At 45.3% G+C, this 18,328-nt stretch overlaps 2 protein-coding genes across 3 annotated transcripts; one reads left to right on the forward strand and one right to left on the reverse strand.

Moving 5' to 3' along the window:
- Nucleotides 1-211: 211 nt before the first annotated feature.
- Nucleotides 212-8,768, forward strand: SMIM11A (small integral membrane protein 11A). 2 transcript variants are annotated; one of them, XM_035315714.1, is made up of 5 exons: nt 212-299; nt 731-792; nt 4,942-5,038; nt 6,633-6,808; nt 8,573-8,768. In XM_035315714.1, the coding sequence occupies exons 3-4, from the start codon at nt 5,018-5,020 to the stop codon at nt 6,798-6,800; spliced, it is 189 nt and encodes a 62-aa protein (XP_035171605.1). In that variant the 5' UTR covers nt 212-299; nt 731-792; nt 4,942-5,017; the 3' UTR covers nt 6,801-6,808; nt 8,573-8,768. The 2 variants fall into 2 exon arrangements, with proteins under 2 accessions (XP_035171605.1, XP_035171606.1); XM_035315715.1 differs by lacking the exons at nt 212-299; nt 731-792 and adding an exon at nt 4,836-4,854.
- A 6,929-nt stretch (nt 8,769-15,697) lies between these two features.
- FAM243A (family with sequence similarity 243 member A) lies at nt 15,698-17,123 on the reverse strand. The gene has a single exon (XM_035315052.1). It carries the CDS (start codon nt 16,725-16,727, stop codon nt 15,966-15,968), a length of 762 nt encoding a protein of 253 aa, XP_035170943.1. The 5' UTR covers nt 16,728-17,123; the 3' UTR covers nt 15,698-15,965.
- Nucleotides 17,124-18,328: the final 1,205 nt, after the last annotated feature.

The following is an 18,328-nucleotide window of genomic DNA, read 5'->3' on the forward strand; positions in this document are numbered from 1 at the left end:
GGCCGGGTATGACAGCAAGGAAGTGCCCAGAGACAGTGTCCGGGTGTAACAACATTTTCAGCAGCAGCTACACCCGCTCAGGCCCTGCTCGCCCCAGGCTGTGAAGAACAGCCCACAGGAAAACGAAGGCAAAGCCTCGTCCCTCGGAGAGCTCAGGGTCTGGAAGAGCACACCGCTCCCTCACAAACTACACATCCTCACCCCTCGGCGGCGCTTCCCCATCAGGGCCGGCCGTGCCGGGCGCTGCCGCTGCTGGGAGATGTAGTCCCTCCCTCCCACAGCCATGGCCGCCCGCTGAGGTACGAGCAGCGGGGCCGGGGCCTTCCCCGCCGCCCTCCCTCGCTCGCCCGGCGCCGGGCACGGGGTGGCCGCGGCCGGGCGGGACCCGCCGATGGCCGGGCCGGGCCCCCGCGGGGCGGCCTGGTCTACCCCAGCGCTGCTAACGGCCCCGCGGCCTGCCCGGCGTCCTGCCCTCCCCGGGGTCGTCCTCGTAAAAGGAGCTGGAGGAAATAAGTAGATGGCAGAGGGATCTGAAGCGATCGCTTGTTGAAAATGCCACTCCGGTCGGGGGGCTGTGTGGGGAGGGGTGGCAGCAAGCGACACGGCTGGAGTGACGGCCGGCGAGCTGAGGTGCAGATGTGCCACCGATGGTTTTGGGTGTTGGTTCGGATTTATTTTTATCCAGGTGCCATCACTGACACCTCCAGTCTGCTCTGTTCTTACTTTACAGCGGCTGGAGCATGTGAGGAGCTGCCTGAGGAATCACTCGTATTTTCATTTCAGCTTCTTCAGGTATGAAGGTCTTATATGGCTTTGTGTTTGTGATGTTCCTAGAGTTGGAGACAGGTTAGGAATTTCTGTGTTAAACTGAGCGATTACACAGGCCTTTTTATGGAGTGGTGTCTTTATCTATATGTACTCATACAGGCTGTAAATGTACACAGGTTTGTGATGGATTCTTAGTGTAGCACCTCTGGCTTCCGCTTGCCTCCACTGTATTTCTCAGTAGCCTTTGGCCAAGCCATATTACTGCTTTTTTCCTCTACCCAGCAGTGTCCCTTTTTTGAGGAGGCTCGATCCTGACTTCCAGATGCTAAGCCTGATGCATGTTGCAGCAGGTAGTGGTAGATCCTCCAGTGACTGTCCAGGTGGGAAGAGTTCATTTTGTTTCCTGCAAAACGTGCATTAAAGAAAGCAGCAACAAGAGACAGGTGTAATGAAATGTCCCTTTTCAAGCTCAGGGAATATTCACCCATCACTCTGTTTTAAATGCATCAATTACCTTAAGTAGCTCGCTGCTTTCTGAGGCCTTCTGGCTGGTGACTTTTACAGCTTTCCACTGAGTTGATAAGAAGGTGCTCAGAAACCCCCAGCAGACAGAGGAATATCTCAAGTCCCATTCTGTTGAGTAGATGGAGTTACTGGCAGGCAGAGAGAGACATTCAGCCAAGACAGCTCAAGTGGGATTGTGAGCACCCGGATGCCTGTGTGGAAGTTTTCTGGAGCATGCAGGCCAGTCGATATTCTGCTGCTGCGTAAGAAAACAATGGTGTGAGTGGCTGGGCTGTGATGTGGTTGCTGCGGTGGAGTGAAGCTATAATTCAGTGGCTGAGAGATCTGGATTCAATTCTGTGCTCCACCACAGACTTCCCATCAGACTGGAACCCAAGTCAGTCTGTCAGGGGTGGTCTGCGTTGCACAACACAGCACTGGGCAGAGATCCTGGGGCTGGCATCAGCTAAAAGCTAGCTCAGGGAATTGGTGCAGCCCTCCCTGGGAGCTCTTTAGCCCTGCTGAGGACACGAGCCTCTAGTGCTGCATTGGTGACCCTGTCTGCCGGCTCTGGACCCAGTAGACCTCACAGCATTTGGAGCTGATGGAGGATTGCCAGTACAGCGCTGGGATGTGTGGCACAGGCAGACTCTCTCTATCTTTTCCTGTTTGCAGTAGTTTGATCTGCTTCACAGAGATCTGAGTGTAATTAGGCTGGTGATAGTGAGGTGCAGTCACAGGGAAGAAGGCCACAGACACGTGTGAGAGTGATGTTGTTTTATCCTTGCCCTGCATAGGAGCATATGAGTATTTGATGAATAGATTATGAAGTCTCTGGCTGAGCTTCAGGCAGAGCCTAGTGCTCCCAGTTCTTTCTCACATGGCTCGGCATGAGACCTCCTTGCTTCTGAATGAAGGTAATAGTGACCTTCCATGGGGCCCGCTCTCCGTTCCCGGTAGTGCTGTGTTTGTTAAGGGAGCCTGTATTTTCTTGGGGAACGAACAATGCCTGACTGTAGATGTGTTCTGAACTCCTATCTTTGCCTTATCTGCCTCTGAAAAGGCAAACACGAAATTTCAGCAGTTTATTTGCCTGCTTGCTTTTAAGATATCACAACCTTGAAAGTACAGTGTCTGAGCTTTTTGCTTCTGAATTAACGGCGTCAGTGGTGACAAACGTTATTTTTCATCGTGAAGTGAATCTGGCCATTTTCTCTTCCACTTTCTCCTTTCCACCCCATGTCTCAGCTCCACCCATTTTTTTCTGTCTTGGGGCCTCAGCTATAGTTAATAAGGCCTGAATCAAGATGGAGACCAGAAGAGTCAAGAGGAGAACTGGGGAGAAGTGTGTGACCACTGGAGGCTGGTGGCACAGGATGTGGGAATGCAACAGGGAGAGAGCAGTGGCTTCGCCACTCAGTTCCAACCGCAGATGACGCTGTAAGGACAGCCCACCAAAAGTGTCAGCTCTCACAGAAAGCATTTTAGACTAAATACCGCAGTTCAGAACAAAGGGAGAATTTCTTTACTTCCCTTGCTGTGTGACTTCAGTGCAGCTACTCCTAGTAGATATACAATCAAGGCTTGTGTCTCAGCAGAGCGGAAGTATTAAAATGTTGTGCTGAATGTTTAGATAATCGACTTGCAAACGAGCATTTGCAGGAGTGCACACTGGGATACGCGTTATATGCTGCTTCTCACCAGTGGGACAGTACCCTGCAATCAGACCCCGCAGATGGGCTCGCATAACGTTTGCTGAGTCAAAACCTCTTTCTGTACGTAAAAATCACCAGGACTCCGTTTTCAGCATCATATGCCAGATGCTGGCTTGTGTTTGAATGGCTGAATTCATGCCTCTTTACAACGTGTTGCAAAATTGATTCCAACTGAATCACAGAATTTAAAGCGATTTAGGAGAAGAGTGAAGGCAGTGGCTGATAATGAAGACCCCACCGAAGTCAGGGTTTTGAGATGAGGACACACCACTTGGGCAGTTCAGTCTCTTCACATCAGGCCGGGCTTGTATACCTTGGGCTTCCCTGAGAAGCGTGTAGCAATCTGGACCATGCGCTGAGAACCAAGTTCTGCTCTGATGGGTGATTTTGGCTGTGACCGTCTGGCAGGGGACTTGAAATTTCATTGACCGCTGAAATTCTGGAGGAAACATGAGAAGTTTTAATGCCCGTTTTTTTTGTTGTTGTTGTTTTGTTTTTTTGTTTTTTTTTGTAAGTGAAATACTACTGACTTGCAACTTCATGGCTACCCTGACGTTTTATCAACAGGAGAAGGGAGCTGCACAACTCAGGGTCTGCACAGTAAATCCAGAATGACAAATAAGATGACTACACTACTGCTGAGATATAGTTAGATCCTGGTAACAGTGGCTGACCTCACAGCTTCTGATAATCCTGACTTGAATCTGCCCTGGTGGGATATAATCCTGGAACACCCCAGGATGTGCACTGAGCCATGTGGTGTGAGATGGGCTACCGCCTCCACGCTTGGGAATGCTTCTCTCAGGGCTTTGGAATAAACAGAAGGGCTTTCCTCTGCTCCCTGAGCAGCGTGGCAGCTAAGGATGACCAGCTCTTGTGGGACTAGTGGGGAAAAAGAAAATACACTTTTTCAAGTGTGGGCAGCGGCCAGGAGAGAAGCGCAGGAGCATGGGGAGAGCACACCGATGTGTGGAGCGAGTCTGTTCTGACAGACCTCCACCTCTGCTCAGGGTCCCCTGTGGCTGCACAGGAGCTGCAAGAGCATTTCCTCGACTCCCTGTTCATGAAGATGGGTCAGAAGCAGCTGTTGAGGTGTGGTGGTGATTTGCTCAGCCCAGCTACCAGTAGAGGTTTGGACTAAGCCTTCCTCCAGCCTTCCAACAGTGACTCTGCTGTTCCACTTACAGGAAATCCCCTGGGGTGCTCAGGCAGGAAAGTGTGCTTAATTTGAAATCCAGCAGCTGAAACCGCATCAGCACTGCTGGAGCAGCAGCAGAGACCAGAGGGCAATGTTGCAGCTGTGTACTGCAGCCTTTGGCATCCCCTCGGGCATTTCTCAGTCCCAAAGTTCAGCTCTGAAATGTCCATTGCCCACCTGAGGGGCCTGCTGACTGGCTGGTTCTCTGAGGTGTTGCCATGGGCTGTACTGAAAAATTAATTAATGAGCAAACAAGAGAGAATTGGGAAATGGTACCATATACCAGGATCCATCAGGCATCCAGGCTTCGAACAGGGCAGATGGGCTTAAAAAGCACAAGAAGCAGTTCTGGGTGTGCTTCTGTCCTCTACACCACAGCCATCAGTGAGGCAGCTCGATGTGCACAGGCGCCAGGCTTTTGAAAGCAGGCAGTGTTGTGCTTTCGGTTGGGCAGCTGCCGGGATGTGCTGTGCAGAATGGAAGCTCAGCCTCCCCTGTGCACAAGTGTGGCACTTGCCCAGTGCCCATCAACCCCCTGTCCTTCAGCAGCACCCCACACAGACGTTGCTCCTGTCACTCAGCCCCAAAAAGGCCCACAAAGGTCATTCCTGAGCCACGTGGCACAGATACCCTGCCAGGCGCTGTGCTGTGGACGAGCCCCTCAGAGAGGTGCTGGGTGGACATGCCGAGTAGAAACAGATGGGCTAATTCTTTTTTCTTTTTATAATAATTTCTTTTAATTTCCATTTCTTCAAGATGCTTCTGCCCTGGTCTGTGCCTTTAGAAGTGTGACGCTCGTTGGTGCTGGGCGCAGGATCGGTCTGCAGCCAGGATGGTGGCGTTTAACTGGAAGGTGAGGATGTTTCACGTTCATAAAGCAGTGAACTTCTGCTTTTTCAAGGAAATGGATCTGAAATGTGATTGGGTAGGTCTTGTGTTTAAAGATGCTTCCCTTGCCTAGGTGAAGGTGGCTTAACCACTGTGTTCTCTGTGCCTCGGGTTCAGAGGGCTTGATGTTGGTGTCCTTTCATGCCAGACATACTTGCAGATTCGGGCATCACACTTTGTAGGCAAGCTCTGCTCTTCTCACCTCTCCTCCTCCTGGCCTTCCTCTTTCTAGGCTTTTCTCTGTTCTTTCCTCAGCTCTTTTTGTTACCAGGGAGTGGTTTTTCCACTGTATCTTTTAGTACATTGGGGCCATAAGCACTCCGCAGGGTATGCATGTAAGGCACAGAAATGTTTGAGCGAGTACCTCGTGAACTACCGATTTTAACATGTTCAATTAGACCATTTGTCATAAAAGCAAAGCTAACCACAAGCCTTGGCTCTACCTCTCTGGTGTTGGAGAGCTACATTTTAAAGAGATTGCCACTAAAAATTACTTTTTTTGCAAAATTAGAGTGGAGTGGCCTGATGTCAAAGGTAGCATGCAGCTTGCGTTCTAAGAGTCTCTCATTTGCAGACTTTAAAGGCACATGCTAATGGAGTGTGGATGCAAGGCTTTTTAAAATTCAGTATTTGACAGTGGCCAAACAGCTTTATGAGGTGCTGGAAGGCCTTCTAAGGGTATGGGGGGGATAATGGGAGGCTTGCCAAGGGAGGACTTAACACTGTGAACCTGCTGTGCATCACTAAAAAGCTGGACTGATCCTGCTGGCCAGTGTGCCTTGAACCAGTGTGCTGGCAAGTTCATGTACCTTCAATATCCTTCTGGAACTGACATCTTTCACTGAGTGCCTGTGCAGCTCTTGTTGTATTCCGAGTTCAGAGTTCCTATTTGCATCTTATTTTCCACTCCATATGCACTTACAATAGCATGCTTTTATTATATAGAAATATGTTGTGCAATTTCTTTGGTTCCAGGCATTAAAAACTCTTGAAACTGGATAATTGGAGGCTGTGTCTTTTTTACTTCTTCTGTGGTTAGAAGGGATTTATCTGTACCTTTTATATCTGGGCAAGTTAATTGCAAAACTCCCATGGATTAAAATTTATAGGAGGACAGAAGTATGTTCAGGAACCTTATTTGACAGCTGGTATGCATGGTTCCATCACTCATATCAGAATTATTCAGAAGCATTTTATCTTTTACAAGCATCCTAAGATACCTAATTCTCTCCCTTTGTCAGCTCCAGGTTTTGCCAGTATTTATATATGCCAATATATTTGCCAGTATATATATATAAAGAAAACAAAAGCAACGAAGACCTATTCAAAAGAGTTCCATATACAAACTCAAGTAAAGTGAACCTGTTTTTGCCCTTCCTCCTGGACTATATACCTAGTTTAAAATTCCCTACAGAAAAAAAAAAAGTGTCAGCAGAGGAACATTACCATTGCTTTGAATACTGCCATTGCTGTAGGAAGCTATATAGCAACCCTGTAGAATAATTTTTAGTTGTACAAGTGTTCCAGTAACTGCTTAAATATATTGTTTTGTATTTCAGGCTTTGGAGAATTTCCCACTGCTGATGTACATTTTGGCAGCTAAAACATTGATTCTTTGCTTAGCGTTTGCTGGTGTAAAAATGTACCAGAGCAAAAAAATTGAAGAAAAATTGAAGAGGGAACGTGAAGAGAAATTGAAAAGAGAAGCAGAGAAGAAGGATGATTGAAGAGTCAGGTATAGGATTTATTTGAAATCCTGGTGTTTGATAATGACATCGCTATATTAATCCCATTATGTTTTTGCTTGGATACATTTGGATTGTGCAGTTAGAACTATTACAGTTATCTGAGTCCTTCTAATGCTTCATGTGATGCTTCAGTGTATTTACACACCCATATCATGCCCCATCTTTGTAAGAAATGCAGTAACTACCAAACAACTTGTCAGCCATTGTTTGTGGCTTAGGGGATCTTAGCACAATAGTCGTTTTCTGTTCTTAATCTCCTTGAATTTTTATGCCTGACCAATTGCACAGGAAGTCCTGATCCATAAAGAGATGGTTAAATTGGGGCAAAAATTGCATGAGAGGCTATGCCAGACAGAATGATGTATTAAGACCTCTCGGCCTTAAGTCACATAGTTAGGATAGAAAAGAATCAGCCATTCCATGTTAGTTGAATAATTGACAAATTGTTGGCAGTTCAGCTTAAAGGGCCAAATCTAATTCCATGAAGCTTCGCAAGGTAACGGAAGTGCTGCAGGTTATACAATGTAACACCCATCATCCGTACTTTCCTCTGAAAAATGGACATTTTCTGCATAAAATGCTAAATGGACATAACTATATTTCTAAAGTTTTGCATTTTCATTCCCTATGTTGGATTCCTTCCCGCTATTCTCAAAGTTTAAGCAATCATTGCCTGATTGGATCAAATCCATTAGCAAAATGAGTGTGGTTTAGTTCTAAGATTATGTTCCCAGACTTGCTTGATATGTGACTTTTGTATCAATTAATTTCATACTTCTCTGTTCTGAAGCAAAATGGGAATTCTATTCCTGCCTGCCCTTTGTAAACTCAGTGGGAGTTTGATATAATGTTACTCTTTACTAAGCCAGAAAACTTAATTTCCCCTTTTGAGGTCATCACCTGACATATGAAGAGAGTTTCAGTTTTTAGAATGTTTACTAGTTTTGATTTCAAACCTATCACTGTCTTACTTTGTGCAACAGGGATTGGAAATTGTGACTAGAAATGGGGCCTGGAAATAACCATGGGAACAGAGCGGTTCACTCACATAGCAAAAAACAACAAATACAAAGGTGTTTTTCAGTCCCCTGTTTACATCATGGAGGACTCGTGTCTGGGCAGACTTGCCATTTTAAATTCTTACTTAAATCAGTTTAGCTAGCCACAGGAAAATGTTGTGAGAACATTTTACTTTCAGCTTATGCTGAATTAAGTCGGACAGTGTAAGTTATATGGAGTTTTAGTCATAAACAAATGGGAGATGGGCACAAGGGCGCGCTGCCCTGTGAATGAGCAAGCCTGCTGCTTTTAATGAGGAGACCTTACTGTGCTCTGTGTGCAGCGCTGGGCTGCAGAGAGTTCTGCCTGGCAGAGGCCATAGCCTGAAGGATTTGCTGCACCAGGGTAAGGAGCTCATTCTGCAAGGCCTGTGGGTCTGGCGTGTTTCGTTGACCTTGTTGATGACTGGCATTAAAGCATCTCTGACCAAAGTCCTCTTGGTCACCCAGAATGGCCCACCAGAGGCCCAGTCTTTCCTAAATTCTGCTGTCTCTAGGACAGTCAGCGTGTCTTTCTATAATGGGTTTGTGAGAAGGGGTGAATGCTCCTGCCCTAAAAATGTTCTCCTGTGTCAGCACTGCGGAGCTGTGATTAGCTCCGATTGCAGCGTGCCACGTGGGCAGGCAGATTTAGCCCATGTGCCGCTAGCATATCATGCCTGCTGTTCTCACTGCTGTTTCCCCATCCTGCAGATTTTCTGACACTTGGCAGCTTGCTTGGATTCCTTTCCTGGGAGAACGAAGGCTTCCCGTAGATGAAGGATGTGTCAAAGGAATAAAACCCTCAAGAGTAACATTCACTTAAACTGTATCTCAACTTTTTATACGTACAGCAAAATATCTAAGCCTCTATTTATGCAATAAAAAACTTTGTAAAAAAAAAAAAAAAGTAATGGCCTGGGTTATTGCTTACTCAAATGCTACAGTTTGGAGCTGCAGGGGAGGCAGTTTTTAAAGATTAGCTGAAAGCAGGAGGCTGGTTTTAAAAAGATAACAGTCTGAGTACAGCATGGATGTGTGCAGGGTTCATGCACAGACAGAAGGAAATGGGGATGTCTCTGTGCAGCTTCTTCAGAGCAACTGCTTCCTGCAGGGGTGTAAATCTGGGACTTGTGGGCCCTTTATTAAATCTGGATGAACAAACCCAACACAGAAGATTTTCGGGGCAGGTCTTTTTCAAAACACTTTCCATACCTAGGATTTACCTTAGAATAATGCAGATCACAATGTCAGTATAAAAACCTTTGGTGAAGTTTAATAATAGGAGGTATCTTATATGATTTTGCTTTGTATAGTGACTGGAAACTGTGTATGGCTCTCTATTTGCTGCTCAGCTTAGGAAATAGAGGCAGTTTTTATTGCCATTACTAGCCATTCCTGCGTGTTCAGTAACACCAAATCTTGGAGGGTAAGCTAACTTGGTCAGAGTAAGTTAATCAACAGAACAGGTTTTTTGCAAAGAAATAAAGTTTTAGGCACGTGCAGCAGTGGCAACTGATAAGTTCGCCTTCACGTTTCCATTATAAAGCACTTCCCAGATCCTTGTATCTTCTGGAAGCGGAGATGAATCTGAAATCTGACAGTGGAAAGTGAGGAGGAGGGAAGAGCAGAGGTGGAGGGTCCTTGGAGAAGCCTTGGGACCCTAGCAGGATGTGGGAGGCCTCTGGTATAGCTCGCTCCTGCCCTCTCCCTGTGACTGCAGGCTGAGGTGCCTGGTGTGGTCATGCAAGGATGCTCTGCACAGTGCCCGTTTCACAAGCGTTATCTGACTACGTGTGCAGCTGATAAGACTAGTGCTCAGAGAGCTCTTGGTGTGCTTGGCTACTCACCGTCAGCTGCAGTGACTGTTAAAATCTCACTGTTCATGCAGTAACCTTGGTGACCAGGGAATGTAAGCATTGCAGAAACCTGTTCCTGGGATAGATACAGCAGTATCTTTCCTAGGGCAGTGTCAGGACTGTCTGGCAGGGGAATTCTCAGTACCATTGTAAAGCAGCTGCTTTCCTCCACTGTCTCAGCAGTCGTCTGTGTATGCAAACATGGAACTGAGTGGTAATTTAATTAAATGGCTCTGCGGTGTTCAGTGAGGACAGACTCTCCTAACCACTTCCATTAAACAGCTTTGAGGGAAATTGTTCAAGGAAACACACCAAGAAGTTTAGCTAAACCACATGCCCAAACCTTAAGAGGAAATTGTCAGGCCTGTGTAGTGTCTTCCAGTCTCAAAATTAAGCAGCGTGTTGGTTCCGTGCAGTCATGGGTTGCCTTTGAATATTGGCCTCACTAGATTTTTTTAGAATCTCAACCAAGAGTAGATTTTTCTAGACCAATAGCAAGAATATATATATATATTTAAACTGAAAGCAGAGCTATTATCCCCTTCAATACAGCTACCCTAAAAGCAGAACCAAAGGCACACAATCTCCCTGTAAAGCAAGTCAAAGTCATTTAGCATCAAAACAATTGAGCTCCCTTTAAAACCCAAAGAACTGAAGACTGGCATTAAAGTCTGGGGGGAAATAGCATGCTAAACATATGCAGGAATGGTATTAACACAAGGAGCCCCTCTTTGTTCCTGGATTGAACATGGAAAAAAGCAGTTACGAGGAGTCTCCTCAGAAGTGCTCCATATCACCACCTCTTTGCATCTACAGCCATATCAGAAAACCTGTTTGTGTATTTAAGACTTCAGGTCTGTTTTTTTCCCTAAGTGTTTTTTCCTTAACTTCATAGTAGCTCCACAGTATAGGCCACCCTAGGCTGATAATCCTCGAGGTTCAAAAATCAGAAGAGATCTTATCTGTTCCCAAATCTGAACCAATTTTTCTTCCGGTGCCAGCCTTGAACAAGAAAATATGCTGACACTGGGGGGAGACAGCAGCTCAGATTTGTTTGTTTCCTGTTCAGAAACCAGCTGGGGATCTGGAAGCCTGGTGTCTTACTGAAAGAAGCATTATATGATTAGTCTAGGCAAGTTTAAAAGCGGAATAGAGAATTAATTTGAGTTTCTGCAAGCAAAAGGAGGCAGCAAGAAGAGAGAGTCTTGAAGTGCACAGTGTGCATGAGTTTGCAGCTTGTTAGCAGGTAGTCTACACAGGCTTCCTTTGTAGATCTTCCCAACTCAGAAAGCGAGATAGGTCACACTCTTTTGGTGACTCCAGAAGAACAAATTCTTTCCTTCACCCACCCTGTTCCCCAAAATAATTCTCTTCAAAAAGAGCACTCATGTTGTACAGATAGGCAACTTCATCTTAGGCATCACCTCACTTGCACGGGTCTTTGACTGTTGGATGTTGTCATTGTCACTACTGCCAAGTTGAAGAAGGCTGACACAATAATTGTTTAAAGCTTTTAGTGTTTGCATCTTTAGGCTTTCTTCTGCTTACGTGAAGGCCGTGTGGTTCTAAACAAAAGACAAAATCCTCGTGTATTAATAAATTAGCTGTTGGAATTTTAAGGAAACCACTAAATATTGCACAGGCTCTGAGAGAGAGGGCTGAAGCGGCTGCTGGGACAGGGCTCTTCCAGCACGAAGGAGCTCAGCATTGTGGGGTCAGTCAGAATCTCTGCCAGCCTGCTGACTTTCAACCTGCCCTGGCCTAGAGGATCACTGTGACATGCCCTCAGAGCATCCATTCCAGCTCCATTGTGGGAGAAACCAGTAGACTAGGCTGACACATACCTCTCTTGTTTTGGCCTTGATCAGGCCCAGTTGTCCAGAGTCTCCCCAGAACTGCTTCCAAAGACACATCTACTTGCTGCATCCTCTCCCTGTTCATTATCTACTTACTAACCTCAGCCTTCAAGTCAAGTTTAGGGAGAAGCTGACAGACCTCACTTGAAGAACCTGACTGCTCTGTGACAGTCTCGTCTGATCACACGGAAAATGAACCAAGCTATATGGATGTGCAAGTGTAAAACCCACATGAGTGGGTGGAGACATATCAAATAAAATTTCTGAAACCTGTGTTTACACCCCCTCTACCCCCCAGCATGTGCCAGAACCCTTTTCCAGGTAGGATGGCTGTACGTGGCCACCTGGTTAAGGGACTCAGAGGTGGCTGCGTGTTTGTACACAACCTACATCACTGCACAGCTTGACTTTAGCTATTCGTGCTGGTTCGTTTTGGCTACCGGAGCAAGCTCAGCATATCGTTTAGGCTCAGCTGGACCTTGACTGGCATATGTGTGAATCAAACTTCTATCATGGGTATAATCAGAGCACCAGCTGCCTCTTTTCCACTTGATAACAGGAGTAGCTGCCAGAATAGTTATCCCCATAGCGATGGGCTTCTCATATGTTCCTGTAGAGAAAAAGTTTGGGCACAAATAAGTGATTAGGCATGTATTCATGTGTATCTCCATATGGCATCAATTTCTCCCACTTTGAATCTGATAAAAGAGCTATTGAAAATGTCTGTTTGTAATGGCATCAAAGGCTGTGCCTCACTGGGAGACTGTTTCCAGTCTATCCGAAAGCTCTTGAGATGGCTCTCACAGAGCAAAGAACGTGTATGGCTGCTCCAATTCAATCACTAGGAACATAACATGGGTGTCACTTTTTTTTGGCCTTTTTTCTCTTCCTCCATTTCTTCATACTGGTTGGTTTTGCTCTGCAGTGCCTCATCTTCTGTTTGTGTAGCACTTTTCAAGTCCTATGGCTCTTTTGATTTGGTGTGACTCATATTCCTTTGGCACTGTCACTGACTTGAGGAGGCTTAGAGCTAGCCAACAAGAAAGGTCAGACACTGGCAGATAAGTGGCATTTAAGTCATATTAATGAGTCTGGCCCTTTGGTGTATTTGTTTTCTAAAGCGTTTTTCTTCTTTTGCATTTCTTGCATGGAATGTTTTCCCTGTCTTCCTTCTTCTTTCTTCTGTGCCTTTCTGTCTTCGTGTGATCACTTCAGCAGGAGGTTTCAAGGAATAGGATCACAGGGGCAGAGGCTGAGCTTTGAAAGTTGTTGTCTTTCCACTGCCTGGCCAGCCTTCTCCCAGTTCTCATGCATCGCCTGAAGTGTGCTCCACTCTGCCTGCTCTGTCAATGAAGTTCCAATCTTGTGTCCCCCCATTACATCCTCGACTTGGCCCCATCTGTGCTCTGGGTTGCAGCATACTGTTAGGACAGTAGACTTGAAAATGGGGAAAAAAAATGTGTTTTGAGCCAATCATTACAGGTCTGCTTCATGGACTGGAGGAAAATAAAAGTGTTTTTTTTTTTTTTTTTTTTTTCCCCATGAAGAAGAGGCTTGGAAAAGCATTTAGAAGTAATTAGTCAATGAGACATCGTGAAAATTCAGGTGATTTGCATTCCAGCTAGCTTAGAAGAGAGGGACATCTGTTATAGCTGCCTCATCAACATACGCATTTGCATCTGCCTCTCTTCTTTATGCAAAGATACTTTAATCGTTTTATTCTAGTGGTGCGTTCCAGTCACAGAGTTGGGAATGGGAACAAAGATGTTTGCTTCGACATCCTGCAATGGTCAAACACTCTGGGCCTCAATACAAGAGCTACCTAATAAAATAATAGCTATTTAAAATCCTACCAAGAAGATATTAGACTCATGCATGCTATTTCAAGTGCTCTTGAATGAGGTGCATGCTATTTGGTAACATCCTCCTATTAGATTGTTTAGTCATATGTTAAAGGAATTGCTTGTCATCCTAAATTACCAGTTGAGTCAGAACTGCATGAGGCACAATATTTTTCTTCAGTACAAAGCACTACAAAGTTTTTTAGAAAACATGGGCTGTAATTACCCTTATGCAGCAGCAAAGGGGGAGGGAGGAAGAAAGAAGAGGACTCATCTCAGAGGATTTCATACAAAATACCAAAGTTCATTTGGTTTCAAACTTAGTTCTTTTCCTGCCCACAGGTTTCCATTCACTTTAAATACGACTGGGTAGAAAAGTTTCACCAACCCTCAGCTTCCCAGGAGAAGGCTGGGAAGAGTGAAGGTGGTTGGCGAGGCCTTCTCAACCCTTCACGGTCCTTGGCAGGGTAAGGATGTTTTTCCCTCACTCTCTGGATGATGTGCCATCAAACCCTTCTTTCCTCATGCTTGTTTTCATGAAGGCTTCACCCTCATTTTACTAAAGAATATGAAATAGGGAAGACTGATAAATTCCTGTCAAGAAGTTACTTCCTTATGGTTCTTCCTCGTTGCTGAAACATCTGGAAAGCCGGTGATTCTGCACCTGGTCCCGTGGTCCCCACTGTGAATTACAGATGGCAGCAGACACACCCTAGCAGCAAATAAGTGTTGCAACGTAGCCCTGAACCCACAGTTGTGTAAGGCAGTGGCAGCAGAGACCCACAGGGCCAAGCTGTGGTGGGGAAGCAGTCTGTAACTCTGCTCTGTTCATGTTTGGTCTCGCTGCTTCTCGTGTAAATCCAGAATAGAGCAGTGAAGTCATCGGGTTTTTGCTGATTTGGCAATGTCTGGAGTTAGCACCCTGTTCTCCGCAGCTTCCTGCCAACGTTATAGTGCAGTGTCATCGTGTGAAGGTAAACAAAGTCATTGTGAAAATGAGTTGTGCATCCTATGTTTCTTAAGAAAACCAAGCTAGTGTGCAATTACTGCCTGTCCTTGTTGTAAAAAAGTATTGGACCTATTTATTTTCTCCTGTTGATTTCACACCACTTCATATTCATTGATATTTAGTGGCAAAATTCCTGTTTCAAGCCAACATGAAATTATGTTCAGGGATGTGATACCATGACAATTGAAACTTTCCTGCCTCTCTCCAATCTTTTCCCTTTTCTCCCCCACTGCTCTGAATTTGAAGCACTTAATTTTCCATTCTCTGCTACTTCCGTGTTTATAAAAACGAACAGATGTTTTTGCTGATGAATATGATGCTGAGCAAAGATGGTTATTTTCCCCTGTATATTCATATTTCAGCTTTCGAGAATGATATGTGTAGATTCTTCTGAAGGTAAATGAGACTCCCTGTTCAGATATCTCTCTGCCACACCAAATTACAATGCTCATTTAGATAGTTTCCACACACTGTAGAAAAACTGCCCAGATTTTCCTCAGTGTATTGAAATGTTTTAGCAAACCTGTGAATCATCTTGTAACTTATTTATGTTTTCATGGTTTTAGTTTTCTGTCTTAAACCTACGCAGTAAACACATGCAAAGTAATTGGCTACATGGAGAACGTAAATTGGGTGCCACTTTACAAAAACAAGAAAGCATTCAATGAACTTGAAAAGCAACACATTTAAAACTGATGTTAAGAAGCACTACTTTTCATCACTCATAAATAATCTTTTGAACTCAGTTCTGTGAGAAATCATTGCATCTCAGGGCCCAGTAGGATTCAAACAACAGTGAACTGATGTCATGGATAAGGAAAATCTGCAATGATGAATGCCATATTTTATCCTGAGAGACCGAACTACTCTGCATGCGTTAAAGCCTGAACCGACTACTAATTACAAGGCTTGAGAAAAGAACTTCCCTTTTAAAAAAAGATTTACCTGACATTGAAATGTTTATTGCAGAGCATTTCTAGAAGCAAGGCACTAGGCTTAATGAACTACAGGGCATAATGAGCCAATAACAGATATTAATGCATATATTACAGGCAAGTCGCAATAAATTCTTCTGGCTTCCTTAAGCTGTGGTCTCTGGCATCAGTCATGGTCCAGCATATTCCCTGTTCAGGAGCAGATCTTCCATGGAGGTCAGAGATGGGCCTGACCTACAGATTTCATTTTGCAGCCCAGTCTTTCTCAAAATTGAGGACATTTCCACCTGTGGCATGGTCTCAAGCCTCCCATGACAGAGGAATGTATCCAGAAGGCAGGCTAACCTGGGCCTTAGGCATGCTTTAGTCCATTTTGCAATAACGCAAATTAACTGTCCCTTCTCAGTGCAAGTATGGAACTTATCAGCCTAGTCCTGGAATATATCTGAAATGTAACATTCAAATTTAAAATTATCTCTTTTATTAGTGCTATTGGCATGGTTGTTTTCTTTTGCTTCATTTTAAGTTTATGTCCTTTGAAGGGAAGGGTTCAACAGAGCTCGAACCACTATCAAAACAAATGAGGCATGACTGTAAGAAGAACTATTTAAGAAAATGTGTCAAGGTAGTAGTTTTCCCATTTCTTCACTTTGTTAATCGCTACCTTCCATTTGTTTGGGGTCATCTTCTCTATTCCTTTAATAATCAAGTCATTGAAGAGGATGCACCTATAGGAGTGGGTCGTCTCAACAGACTTCAGGGCAAAGTCCTTCCTGTTGTTTATAATAAACCATTTCAAAGAAGACCAAGCAACATCCATTGGAGAGAGATAGCTATAAGATGGAGGTGAGACAAGAAGCTCATGGCCATTGGCTCTAGCAATCTCAGGGCAACACTTAATGCCAGACATGTAGATCACTGGTGGAACTGGAGGCAGAGTTTCCGTCTCCTGTTCCTTGCCATCTTTCGCCTCAACATGCGTCGGCTGCCTTTTGTCTCTTGTCACAATTACGCATTTCCCATAGGACATGGTCAGAGAATCACACAACTCCTGGAAGACACCGTTCTGCTGATGGATGGGCAGGTCATGTCTTAGTAGCAGTTTGTACCTCCAGGGAACCCACCCTTGGCTGCTGCCAGCATGAATGAGTGTCCATACTGGCCAGCGCAGGCTGGCCTCCTCGGTGAATTTTTCTCCTGTAATAAGACTTTCTGGAATATCTGTTTCCCCTAAAAAAACAGTGTTGAAACCATTAAGCTGCAGCGCCCTCAGAGCTCTTAAATACTGCAAGCACTGTTTCTTTGAAGCAGCATCAAAGCAGCCCCTGGAAATTATGTGCCTGAGAAGCGGGTTTGTGAAGCGCTGCATGTTGGCATCTCAAGGGACAGAGAGATGGGGTAGGAAGCCGCCGAGCTCACAATGAACCCGGTTGCCCTGGTGGTACCTGCGGTGTCACACCCAACCAGCAGCAGCCCTGGGGCTTCCAGGGGGCTGATCAGAAATAACCCAATCTTGGAAATCAATGGTCCTATCAGGCTGAGCAGGATGCAACTTAGCAGCGAGCCTGGATCCCAACACCAAAGCCATGTGCATGATGTCCACCATGTTCAGCCTGCCCAGTTTCAGGCCTTGGAGGGGGAAGAAATCAGTGATGCCTTGGACATTGCTTCAGGGTGATGTATTTTCAGAACTAATCTGTTTTTCAGAGACCTTTAGCTTTCCACATTGTACACCCATTTTTCCATTTCTACAGATGGACACCTGAGGGACCTGTGTTGAGCCTGACACCAACACTATCCAAAGGTGAGCAACCCCTTCAGAGAAAGGGAAGTGATGGCAGGGGGAAAAGAAAAATTGCTCGTGCTGTGTTATTGAACATGCAAATGAAGGCTATTTTGACCTGCTTGGTTTCTTACCCCTCCTTTCTCCTCCCTTCGATGCTCACACAGACTTTTACCACAGGAACAAGCTTGTCAGTAGCAAGACTGGTAAATTGCTCACACTTAGCTGTACCTACAAGGCTGAGAGTGAAAGGTGGCAGCAAATGAAGATACCCCACGGTACAGGTCATTCTCTCCAGAACATTTCTCCTCTTAACACCTTTCCCCTAAAGCAGTGGGAAACTGTGAATTCAAAATATGTGTGAGCAGGGATGTGGGGGATAACTCAGCTGCCTACATGCTCTCCTTGCTGAGGCAGATGAGTGGTGGGTCACATCATGTTAGCACCATCATGTGGAGATCAGAACCCTGGAAATTTGATATAAGATTGTTCTGGCTTCAACTGGGATAGAGTTATTTCCTTCCTAGTAGCTGGTGTGGTGCCGTGCTATGGATTTAGAGGGAAAATAATGCGGATAACACACCTATGTTTTACTTTACATTAAGCCTTACATTAAGTAATTTACATTACCTTACGTTAAGTCAAGGACTTTTCAGCTTCTCCTGCCAGCAAGGAGGCTGGAGCTGGGCGGGGACACAGCCAGCACAGCTGGCCCAGGCTGACCAGAGGGATGTCCCATACCACATGGCATCGTGCTGAATAATGAAACGGGGGGGAGTTGGCTGGGTGGAGGGTGTTGGCAGTGCTTGGGGACTGGCTGGACATAATTGGCTGGTGGTGAGCAATTGTGTTGTGCATCACTTGTTTTGTTTATCTTTTTTTTTTTTTTTTTTTTTTTTGTCAAGGTGGATTAAGGAGGTTCAAACCAGCCTTTCTGCTTGTGAGGCCTGAGGCATGGGCGAGGTCTCTTCCACCGTGTTTTGGTGCTGCCCCAGGAAGACAGCGTCCCTCCTAGCCTGTCAGGTGGCATCACTGTGCCCTGTCTCCTTCAGCCCCTAATAAAATTGGTCTGAACCTAAGTGGTTACAAAAACACTATGATGCTAGCTGCTGATACCTAGTGAGACCAGAGGGATGAACTGTTCTCATTGCCTTTTCGGAGGATTTATTTGAGAATTGGATTCCCCT

This window comes from Oxyura jamaicensis, chromosome 1, assembly GCF_011077185.1.
Source record: "Oxyura jamaicensis isolate SHBP4307 breed ruddy duck chromosome 1, BPBGC_Ojam_1.0, whole genome shotgun sequence".
In the NCBI taxonomy this organism is placed as follows: Eukaryota; Metazoa; Chordata; class Aves; order Anseriformes; family Anatidae; genus Oxyura; species Oxyura jamaicensis.

What these genes read in the sequence shown, in the direction of transcription:
- SMIM11A (XM_035315714.1), top strand. Translation starts at nt 5,018, where the DNA reads ATGGTGGCGTTTAACTGGAAG. An exon ending in TGGTGGCGTTTAACTGGAAG is followed by an intron (nt 5,039 to 6,632) that starts GTGAGGATGTTT and finishes TTTGTATTTCAG; the next exon opens with GCTTTGGAGAATTTCCCACT.
- FAM243A (XM_035315052.1), bottom strand. Translation starts at nt 16,727, where the DNA reads ATGCAGCGCTTCACAAACCCGCTTCTCAGGCACATAATTTCCAGGGGC.